Consider the following 12,349-nt stretch of genomic DNA (forward strand, 5'->3'; position numbering starts at 1 on the left):
GGTATTAAGATTTAGCAGTTACATAAGATTTTCATGCACTAACTGTTTTATGGATGTTCTCTAATTAATCATCTCAGCATATACAGACTGTGTGAAAATGTAGCTGTTTTGCAGATGGGAAAATTGCAGTCGATTGAATTGCTGGAAATACAAAAATTACTTTTATCAGTAGCACTTCTTGGTAGTCAGGCTGTTTGCTTTCTACTGTTTGTATCTGAACTTTCTCGTTATTATGCACTGGATCTCTTTGGATTGATTTGATGAAATAGTGATGAAAGTTGTTAATATTAAGGGTCAGCTCTACAGTACCTCTCTCTTCTTTGTTGGGGGACAAGGAACACAAAATGACAGCTATTTATATGGCAAGAGTCTCTGGGTTACTCATATGCCTTATCACAAAGGCCCATTTTCCTGAAAAATTTCTGCTTCTGCTAAAGGAATTGATGACTTACTTCATAATGGATATTTAATCACCCATGGTCTGTCTAGAAATATGTCTATATTAGTGTTCGAGTGTTATTCACCACTTGGATATTTGTTATTTGTTGTTCCTTGGTTTGAGATATATGCCTAAATAAGGTTATTTAAGAAAAGAGAAACTGCTATTAAGGTTAAAAGAATAGATATCATGCGAGTCATAACATTCGCTGGCCTCAGTGTCAGGCAAACACTTGGTTCTATTAGTTCTTGTCGTAATTCCTTCCTCATACTTGCCAGCCTCCTATATTAATGTAGATGAGCTAACAGAGTTCAAAAAAGTGCAAAAATATTTCAAACATATTTTTGCTAGACAGGAAAAAAAGCTAAACTTGTGAACTTATGAAATGCACAGTCAAGAAAGTAGAAATTAGTGGCAAAACCTTTGTCAATGTTCACTCTTAGGTTGCATATAACTTCAGAAATTTCACTGCAGGTTCTGTGTTTTATAATTTGAATTTGAGTATGGGCTAAATTAGTGTATATATAACCATTTTATCTAGAAAAGTTGTTTTTCAGGAACTTTGCAGTAACGTTTAGTTTTTCTCCCAGGAATGTGGTAACAATATTGGATAAATCTAAATTCAACATTTGTGATTTCCATTGGACTTGCAAACCACTATATCATTATAGTCACTATATCACTACATATTCACTATAACACTATATCACTATATCATAATCAAAATATTCTGAGATTCCAGACATTTGCTAAAGAAAATGTTATTGCATGTATTGACGAAACATAATATTTTATATATTTTAATACAATATTCTTAGGCAAATAATGATTTTAAAGATTTTAATTTCATTCACAACAAAGGTTAATAATGCTTTATTATATAAAACTATTTATTTGGTTTTTTTTAAAGACAGGAATATCAAGTCTTTTTTCATTGCATGTATTCAAACATCCCATTTTTTCAACATTATCCACAAAGTTGGAACAGAGAATTTGGTTTCCATTTGTTGACTTCTCATGCACATGAATACACAATAGCAGTTGTTTCTAAATATTAAAGAAAAAATCCATTTGTCAGACCTGACCAAAATATGAAGGCTTTAGGACAGTGCTACAAGGACATGACAAGGCGACAGTGAGTCAAGAACAGGTTCAAGGATTCATAAGGAAGAAATTTCAGCATCCTACAGGTGGCTTCTGAAGCTGCCTTCTGCTAACTGAAAATGAGGCTGTGCACATAACCTGTCTGGGAAAATCTGGTTATCAAAAGTAGGTTATGTCTTACTGAAAAATTTTATTCTAAAAACACTTCTTATTTATTTTACAGTATGTACATTTCAACAGCCTGGCTGATTTTAGGTGAGACTGAGGTATCAATATCAATCAATCAGCATCCTTTTAAAGGATGTAAACAAAACTGTAAAATAAAGTGCTTGTTTGCTTCATCTATGTGTTCTGTGCTCTTATGGACTTCATGTCTTTCAGCAGCATTGGTCTGTAGATCTCCTCCAAGCCTTCCATGTAGTGTAAATAATCACTCAGTCGAAATCCATGCAGTGCTTCCTCCTGCACAGATACACATAGAAAGCATTTATTAGCTAGGACAAAAAATGTACAGGTCCAATTGAATGAATTCCACGCTTCTAAAGATAGCTCATTTTTTTCTGATTGTCAGAGCCTGGCTGTTTAAATTAGATTTTATTAGGTTTTATTTAGAAATAAAGATTTGGCAATATCTACTTCCAGACAGTGGTTTTTTTTTTTCTAATTACACACTTGGTATCAGAGAATTTCATTTCACTAGGATGTTGTTTGCCTCATTTCTGGAGAATATTTCATTGAAGATTTTTAAGGAAAAGAAAGCAAGCTTTAAGAAGGGAAATCCAGGCACTAAAATATTCTTTTGAAAGAAGATTTCTACACCAGCATATGGCATAAGTTTATAAGGGTGGCTTTTATATCCAGCTAGGTTCTACAGAAAAACAGGAAATGTTTTGGTTTTTTTTTAAATCAATGATAAAAATAAGATCTTCATGAAGTGCTTAAATAAAACCAGAATAAACTGTTCTGCACCACTAAAAGTGAATAATTCTTACTAATTCTGAAACACAAAGTAAAAAAGTGCCCTCAGAAAACAAAGAGAAAATGTTCCTTCTCATGGCTACTATATTGGAGGGATAAGGAGGATGCCACACAGAACACAGGATCCTGAAGAATGGTTAAGTGTAAAAAGGGTTAACTTGCTGTTGTGTAGTCATCATCTACTAAACAGTATTACCACTGTTGGCAGCATGTGCTGCAAAAAATTCTCTGCAGCCAGTCTCTGTGGACATAAATTGTACCTCTGGTGTATTAACTATGAATCTCTAAGTAGAATTCTCCTGAGAACATCTACTCAGGCTTGGAAAACTGCACTTTGGCATCTGAACAGGAATTCAAAATAGTCTTTATATTTTTTCTCCACTACACAGAAGCAAAGCAAAAGTAAGATTTTACCTTCCAAGTTGCTCCTCATGCACTGTGAGAAAGCTGACTATGGTGGAATATAAAATTATACATGTACACACACACACATATCTGGAACTAAATAGCATGTAGTGACAGGACAGGGGGCAATAGCTTCAAACTCAAAGAGGGTAGGTTTAGATTAGGTATGAGGAAGAGCTTTACTGTGAGGATGGTGAGGCACTGAAAAGAAGTTGTGGAACACTCTGGAAGTGCTCAAGGCCAGGTTCAATGGCAGAGTGGAAGATGGATTGGAACTAGATGATGCTAAAGGTTCCTTCCAACCCAAACCACTCTACAGTTTAACTTCTTTTTTAGTTTCAATTAATAAAGACTTATCAACAGCAGGAGTACAAGTATGCTCCTTTTTGTTTCTGTAGTGGTCACTCAATAAATTGTAGAGTACTGCATTAATTTACATTCTTTTCTCATTAATTTAACAATACCATGCCAAACCTTTAGTCTGTTTATACTGCATGTGGCAATGTATGAATTAATTCTTCTGTATTTTATATATTCTATCCAACAATGCCACCAAGATACAGCTTTTAAGACACTTTGTACAAAACCAGAGAAAACAAAACAATGCATTCTTTAGACTATGTACCGAACATATTCAAGGAAGCTGACTGGGCTGAGATAGTTTTCCATATTTAAGCATATGTGAGTTGGATGCAAACCAGTCAGAAAACTATTATTCTTGGGACAGACTAAGTTGCAGATATCTAGTTCACATAACAATTTTGACAGGTGAAAAAAAAACTACCAAAAAACCCAAAAATGTCCCTGTGAAGAAGGGTAAGATACTGTATCAAATTATGACTCCAGTCACAGCTCTGCACTACACTGAAAAAAACCCCAAACCCAAACATAATTTATAATTGGGAAAGAATATGAAATTGTGAGGCTGGTCATATAGTTATTAGCATTTCTTCAAACCACCAGCTTGATCAGCTTCATGGCACATCTCCACAAGCTTCAGCAAGGAACAAAACCCACCCTTCTGGAGAGCACCTCATTCAATGAGATTGAGCCCACATACAGAGAACTGAAGCAAATGCTCCCCTACCTTAATGTGCCTATTTTCTTTGCTCATGAAAGAAATTGCTCCGTAAAAAATGAAGGAAAGCTATTTTCTGGAAAATATTACACACAATTTCCTCCAGGGAACAAATAAAATTAAAGTATTATTTCACTTGTTTAAAATGACTTAGTGAAATTCAGTAAGAGTTTCAGATAAAATATATAATAATATATATATTAATATATATTAAATATATTTCCTCAGTATTCAGAGCTTTGCATCTCCTCAGCAGTTGAAAAATTAAGAAACCCTTACTTTCAGAAAAACTTGAAGATCTCGGGCTTCTGTGTGCTTCATGATGTCTTGCTGTAGGTGTCTGAACAGAGAAATACATATATATATTTGATAATCAGGACCAAGGAAAATACATATGGCAATGTAGTGACAGATCTCACTCCAGTCCATGTAATTCCAGAAACACTGAGTTATCCATTGCAGACAGATCTAGATGAGAATGAAATTATATATAATTAAATAATTCTATACATTCAGTCATAATTAATCTGCTTTATCTCTTTTCTGTACTACAGAACCTTTTCCCTATAACATTACCCCAGCTATGAAAATAAAAGGGATAAAGTACAAAAGAAGCCAAGATTCATCATTTTTATTGTACAGCCTCTGAATAGACTCCTAGTGAGTTAGACTAAACATTACAGCCTGTATCCATGCATCTCACTTGTATGAGTATATTCCAGCATCTCCTCAGCTTGAGACTCAAAGTCCAATGAAAGCAAAAGTGATTTTTTTTCAAGGTTTTGTTTTAAATGTGGCCTAAAGAGTAATGACAGTGATGAAGACATGTTCAGCGTGGGTTTTCCTTTCAATTAAAGTAGTTCTCTGCATTACAAATGAATGTTAGGCCCTTCCCTAAAACACATTTTCATTTAATGAAGTCAGTATGAACACAGTGACCCTTTTGCCCTGATCTAAATTACAACGTATTAAGAGGTATAATGCACATTTCATTTGGTTCTAGACCACAAATCTTCTGCTAATCATTCCTTAAGGTGTTTAAAAATATTCAGCAGAATTACCATAATTCTAATTAGATGAGAACCATAGTCTGGCATTAAATATGTTTTGAGGTATTTATTGAGGCACACAATCACTTAAATATATCAGAACTGTTTCCACAGTTCAGTTTGTTTTTAATGCTGCACTAGAACTGCAAAATCACAGAGAAGATACGGTGGCACCTACAAGTGGCATTTCAGTAACTCATTAAATAAATGAAAAAATCATTATCAGCAGTTTACAACAGTATCTAGTCTGTTACTGAGTACACACAATTAAAAAACTAAAATAGTGTAACTTGCACAAGAATAGCTGAAGGAGTGACTGTCCTCATGTATTTTCTTCATCCTAAAACAGGAACCTTATTATAAGCACCTTATTCCTATGCTGAGATAAATTCCTTTATCTGCTACTCTCCTCTCCTCCAAAACCAAACCCCAAGCTGATTTCTTTAAGCAATGTCTGTACCACACTGGCATCTGCCCCCATTAAAGTCTTTTCAGCTGCAAATCTTGCAGCAAAAAGAATTTTGAAGGCATAAAATGAAAAATATTTTTCCTGCCTTGGCGCAGCAATACACTTTCTCACTCTGGCAAGGTGTCCTTTGCACAGACAATCTATCTCACTGCACGGAGCTCTTTACCCTTCATCATGACTGCAATCTTTACAAACAATGATTCATCCATAGCTTTCCATACTACCAAACAATTTTTGTAAGTAGGCAAAATGAAAGCTGATGTTATAGATAATTATTCTTCTGTTGTAACACCTCTTTATTATGAAAAAATAGTATGTTACCTGATTGTAATAGTTGTAGTAGCTCATATAAAATCAATTTTTCTCTAATATCACAGGAACTGCTTCCTAGTATATAACTACTGCAAATTACCCATTTCTCTCCTATGGAAAATTCAGATAATTATTCCAGGGAATAAGGTATTTTGTTTAAATGCTAAATCTGAGCATTTAGTATATATTATTTTTATCAATTTTTCTGCATGAACATGTAATAAAAGGTCATCAGCTCCCATACACTGGTATTATTCTATGAGTCAGTCACTTTCTATTTCCATATGCTCAGATAAGTCACTATGTGTTCTTATCTCTTCCCCTCAGTTTTATAACCACCACACAAGTGCCATTTAGAAAAATTGGTCAGTAGGTCCTCAGTGTTCTTGATTTTGTAGATTTAAGTCAATAGGTTGATGATCATTTAATACATTTTGATCAGTTACCTGGGATGGAGTGAAACCAGACATGTGGAAGGCTGAACAAACAAGGGGTAACTCAGCTTTCAGCAACATTTCAATGTGGTGAGCACTGCAAAAATAGACTGGATGGATGCCATATTCCACCGTTGTAACAGGCAGGTGCATCTGTTTAACAACAACAACAACATCATCATCATCATCAACAACGAAATTGAGGAACAGGATTACAGACTACAGAAATTGTTTGTTTTTTAATGCCTTGCTGAGAACAATATATAAAAATATACCCTTTTATATGTAAGAGAAGTAATTCTGATTATTTTAGAGACAGGAAACAGGATAAAGATAATAGGTTGTACTTCCATCAAGAAAAAGATGTAGGTAACTACGGTGTTAATAAATATATTCTGATTGTTACTGTACATTAGTAGTGTAGTTCCTTATTGTATACAGGTTTTAATAGTCAAAACAGGGATGGAGAAACTGTTGTTATATTTTAAACAGGAAAACAGAAGGAAGAAAAAAAAGAGATTGATTTCTGCTGAATATTTCTCCTCCATTTAGTGGTGAAGTAGAACTTCATGGTATTTGAAGTTGGTTTTTGTGTGCACACATCTTTGCAGTATGTGTGGAGGGTGTGAGTGAAATTCTATTATGTGCAGCAAAAGGAGCAGAGGTTTTATCACTATGGAAGGTTCTGGATATCAATGCCCAGTTCCAGTTAATGAATCCTTGGCACCATGGTTTTTCAGCACTCGCAAAGTGGAGCAAATTTTAGCACAAATTTCATTATGCTGGAACAACCTCAGGCCAGACTCAGTGCTGAATGAACAGATACCATCATTCCTTCTAGTGACAAGACAGATCACTTGGTATTTTTACAGAAGCCTCGATATGGAAGAAGCACAGAATCTAATCTGTGCTTCTTGTACCTCAGAGTTCTCTGGTAGAGACTACAGTTTAGAGTTTATGTTCAAAACACAACATGACAATGTACAGAAGATTTTATTTTAAATAGCTGGGAACTCCCATAATGAAAGAGAGAAATGATGCTTCCTGTACTACCTCAATCCAGATACTGACAATTTAAAACCATCAATCATACAGTATCTGTGCAGTAACAATTTTTAAAATTTACCAAATATACTCAAATGTATTAAGTAAATTTCAAAACTGTCACTAAAAGAAACCAAAAAGTCAGATCAATGGACTTGCTCTCTTACTGGAATCTGATAATGAAAAAAAAAAGGTCATTCAGCAGTATCACAGCCTTCACACAGAATTTAATGCCACTAACAAAGTTTGCTTCAATGCCAGCTTTAAAATTCATTAACCATGTCTTCAGTCCACCTGCTACTTCTCTCCTTTTAAACAAAAATTTGAGTAAATATCAGATCTACGTTTTTCCATTAATTTTTCATAGTCATATATTTAGCTGGGGGGGGCTTAAGGATAATATAATGCATTAGAAAAGTAAGAAAACAAAAAAAAATTGCCAAGAAAAAATGAAACTAAGGACATGAATAAATTCTCATTTGTAAACTTTCAAAGGAGCCTTTCCAAATGAACCAGATTATAAATTCTTACGGATAAATGCAGTCTTGGTAGCCAGAGAAATGCTGAAACAAGAAGATGTGAAAATTGCTGAAGAAATGTCAGTGTCTTCTCCCTGTCTCCTGACATTATGAGGAAGATGGAAGATGCAAACCAGTCATAACCAGCATAGTGCTCCTGCAAGCAGCCTGAACAGGAAGGTTAAGGAACTTGGGCAGAGATCTCCTCCTCACTCTCCTGCAGCAACCACAGCTCTCCTCCTTCTGAGGTGCGCACACGCAGAGCCAGGAGCTGGGTTGTTAGACTTGGCCAAGGGCAACAGAGCTGCACAGAAGGCAGCATCAAGGCACAGTTATCTCTCAAACTGAATTTTAGGAGAAAAAATTTAAGCTGTTTTCCCCATATACTAAATTTTTTTTAGGCCATATGTAGTCAAGCTAAATCAGTAAAAGTAAAGAAAAAGCAAGTAAATGCAAAAAAATCTGCACCAAAATGAGCGTGCTTATAAAGTGCAAGAAAGCAGAATAGTGGAGGAATAAAACAGGACTTAAAATTATTGGGGAAAAAAAAAGTAAAAGAAAAGCCTTAAAAATGAGATTCTGACTAATACACCTGAAGTATAATTTAATAGTGGTATGCAAATCTAACAGAGAATCATATAGCAAAGCTGGTTGAAAAGTTATTATCTGTTTAATTTTTTTTTTTACAGGAAGTTCCACAGTAGATCCAAAAGAACCAAAAGTCTAACCACTCCTGTTGATCTGACTACATCTACTTATCACGCTTTTCACTACATGGGCAGTATCATTAACAGTGTTGGTATTGTGGGAGCTCCACAAGTACTCACTAATGTTCAAAGGTGCATTGTTGCAGGCTCCATCACATTCAAAGATGAGATCCCACTCCAAAACAGTTGATGACAAAAGTGAGAATGAGTTAGAATGAGAAACATTCTAACAAAGTATGGGAACAAAAGGGTGAACATTTTCTTAAGTGCATTGGGAATGCATTTAACTTAATAAACTTTCAAAGTAAAAGAGCTATTTAATTTTTTTTTCTTTCTATAAATATAACACACCCACACCTCTTAAAAGTACAAACCAGGAGTTCAAATTCCACTGAAATTTTTAGACAACATAACTTACACTATCAGGAAAAGGATACAAAGTGAAGATACCACAGTTCTTTGCTGTTGTTTCAGAAACTCCTCACAATTCATTAACACGAAACACAGCCCATTTTCAGCATCTTCTTTTAGCAAATTTAAGTATTTTCCGTATCTGTTTCAAAAAGTTTAAAAAAAACCTTTTTAAATATTTTTTGAGTTCCTAGAAAGGAAGAATTCATATTTAAAAAACCTGTAAAAGTTAAGCTGTCATAAAGTTGTCCATCACTAAAACTATGCTGTAGATTTGCACATAGATCATTAAATAAAACCTTCTGTGCTCTACCTAGAAAGGATTATGAGCAAACATCTGCTGCTCATTGTTGCAAATCCTCACCCAAATTCCCTTTAGTTCAGTTTTAGAGACGGTGGTAGGGAGGAGCAAGTACTCCAACACGCATGACTCAGTTTCTTCATGTACAATATTTAGAATTCGATATAATTATTGTACGTGTAATTATTATAATGAGAATTCAAACATTAATGCTAAAGATAGCAATCTGTGGAAGTACAGATATCTAAGCTTTTCCTTCATCACAGCTCTGCAAATTACCAGCCAAATAAAATGTTTAAATGGCATATAACTAAGCTTAGATAAACAGAACCATTTAGAGAAGTAATGCAATGGATAAAAAGACACATAATTCAGGATAATGCAATTTTATGGTAAATCTTACTAGTACGTTACAATTAGTCTTTACAAAAATAGAGGATAATAACATACATAAACTGTAAAGATGATTTAATTATGTACTAATACCTTTTTCAATTCCAGTTAGAATTCATTTTCTTAAAGTTTATCTTAGATTTAAATGCTATAAAGCAATGAGTTGATGGATTAAGTATTATTAAAGCCATTCCATGAAAATCAAACAAATCCTAGAAATACTCTAGGGAAATATTTTAATACCATGTACCTGACTGTCATTTCAACACCAAGCTGCTGCACAGATGAAAGGTTTTCTTTCTTCACATCTGCATCCATGGCTAAAACAAAATAAATTAAGTAATCTATTATAAGAAATATGATTTGAACTGAATGCTAATGTAAAGCTCTTTCTGTGTATGAACACCAATTCTGGAGAACAGTCTCCTATTCAAAGTTATTTTGGTAGTGTTTGGAAAGGGTTCATAAAAAAATCTCCATTCTTCACAAGACTTTTTTAAATGAAAATCACTCTTGTTATTAGGAAATCTTCATGGCTGGTATGATTATCACTACCTTTACAGCAAGCAAAATCTTTTTCAGCCCCATATCTTAGCAGAACTTTATTCTTTCTGGCCTAGAAATTGGGTAAGGCAGCCTAATCTGATCCACTTTCTTCCATTCCAGAGGCCTTAAAATTTCCTAGCTGTAATTCCAACTTTATTAACAAAAATTTTATTATGATATGAATAACAGAAAACTTTAAAACGGATATATTTAATAAATTATTATTTACATGCATTTTTTTCATACAGTAATATATACCCCATTTTCTGCAGTTGTTTAAATTAAAAATCCAAGCTAGAAAAAATTAATAAATAAGGATTTAAAGCAAGCACTGCTGTAGGATTTCCTCAATTCTAAATTAAATTTTAAATGGGCATTTTCCCTATAATGTACATGTTATCATCTAAGATAACTATACCACAGATAAAAATTGCAGTCTAATAATATTATGAGCTACAAAGCTGAGGCAATAAACCTTGAATATACTTTGAAAGTGCTGCTTAAAAGCAGAAATAAATGAAACAAACAAAAACCTTAACTGACAACACCTGCTAAAAATGTAAATAATAGATATGGCAGCAGAACTTAAAGTATTTTCATGTAAATGATAAATGTAAAAATTCAGTTAAGCAAATCACACAGTAACTTCTCATGTATTTTTTCCTATATCCTCAGACAGACAAAGAAATCAAAGTGAAGGATTCCCTGGCTATTCATGTGTAGGTAAACACTCTATGTTCCTGGCACACAAACTGGGTCTAAGATATTAAAGATGAAATAGTTACAAGTTCAGGGAGGAAAAGATTCAAAGGGAAAACAAACAAACAAAGCAACAAAAAAAAACCCACCAAAAAACCAAAAAATAAGATTCCATCCGCTCATATCAGATGAGGTAGGGCAAAATTTTTATGAAGAAAATAATACAGCAAAATACACTCAACAATGAAGCAATAAAATTCAGCAGAGGAAGTATGGCAAGAATAAAACCCCACTCTGTTTTATAACTTTCACAGAGAACAATAATTTAAGTGTTAGGGTTGTGAGAAGTTAACCTTGTACCTTTGACAATATATTTATACATAATAAATATCAACTGCTCTTTGAATAAAATTATCTTATTCAATAATCTGATGGGACTGAAACAGTAAACGCACATCAGAGAGGTTTTATGCAATCCAAAGAACAGTAGTTCAAATATCTTTTGCATAGCATACCAGCAGTGCAATCTTCGGAAGAATACACATGTATTCATAGGGCATTTCAGTTAAAACCCCAGAGAAATAACTGAAACATTCATAACTTTTTACAGCTCCTGTTCCAAGTTACCTGTTTACTCAAGCTGTAATTGTCATACTAAGTCAATATATTTTCAAGCTTGTGTGTGCAATTGGGAAGGCAAGAGGCATACATACATCCTAGGAAATAGGGGGAATTTAAATGAGTTAGCTGTGGATCCTGACCAATGCAGTCCTAACACCACCATGTTTAATGGCAGCAAAGGACAAGGACCACGAAGACCTATAAACTCCAATGAAGCCCTGCTTCCATTTTGAGGTGGATGCTCTTGTGGGTGGAAATGAAGGTATCCCAGTCCTGCAAGGGTGTAACAAAGAAAGGCTGCATCACAGCCCACTGTGTGAGCCAGTGTCCACTCTGTTACAGTTCACAGCAAGTACTGAATGCTCATTGTCCATTAACATTAAGAGAACACAACTGACTTCAAAAATTTTCATTGACTTTTCTTCTTTGTTGTAACAATTTCTTAGTGGCAGGAAAGGGCTTTTTTTTTCCACCACACTTCCTTCTGATATTTTTCTCTGTATTGTGAAGGAAGATAAAATTAACTTGACGTCGGGACTGAATAATAATTCTCTAGCACACAGTACCTTATCAAGGCAAAACCTCTTGCTTTCAGACACCACTGTATTTGACATAGTCACAGTTCTGTATCCTGCTAATCCAAAAATTGTGCTTCTTTGTCCTGGGTCAAAAGTTTTTATTTTCCCTTTTGTTTATTATTTAGCAAACTGGGAAGACTAGGCCTAAGAACACTGTAAAGTCATTTAGAATACACAAAGGACTACTTTCCACTGATTAAAAACTAGACCTAGAAACCTTAAATGCTCCATTAAACTGAGAAAAATGCTATGAAAAACAAGTG

General features: G+C 34.2%; 1 protein-coding gene across 1 annotated transcript in view; it reads right to left on the reverse strand.

Annotated features, from left to right (window-relative positions):
- Window positions 1–1,296: 1,296 nt before the first annotated feature.
- TBC1D32 (TBC1 domain family member 32) overlaps window positions 1,297–12,349 on the reverse strand; it is a 74,399-nt gene continuing 63,346 nt past the window's right edge. The window contains exons 29-34 of the mRNA XM_041469893.1: window positions 9,893–9,962; window positions 8,975–9,090; window positions 7,844–7,998; window positions 6,281–6,421; window positions 4,284–4,472; window positions 1,297–2,005 (exon numbers count right to left, since the gene is read on the reverse strand). Coding sequence (XP_041325827.1) covers window positions 1,886–2,005; window positions 4,284–4,472; window positions 6,281–6,421; window positions 7,844–7,998; window positions 8,975–9,090; window positions 9,893–9,962 — 791 coding nt within the window. The 3' untranslated portion in view covers window positions 1,297–1,885. The remainder of the gene's footprint in view (window positions 2,006–4,283; window positions 4,473–6,280; window positions 6,422–7,843; window positions 7,999–8,974; window positions 9,091–9,892; window positions 9,963–12,349) is intronic.

This window comes from Pyrgilauda ruficollis, unplaced genomic scaffold (genome assembly GCF_017590135.1).
Source record: "Pyrgilauda ruficollis isolate IOZ18807 unplaced genomic scaffold, ASM1759013v1 scaffold24, whole genome shotgun sequence".
Lineage (NCBI taxonomy): Eukaryota > Metazoa > Chordata > Aves > Passeriformes > Passeridae > Pyrgilauda > Pyrgilauda ruficollis.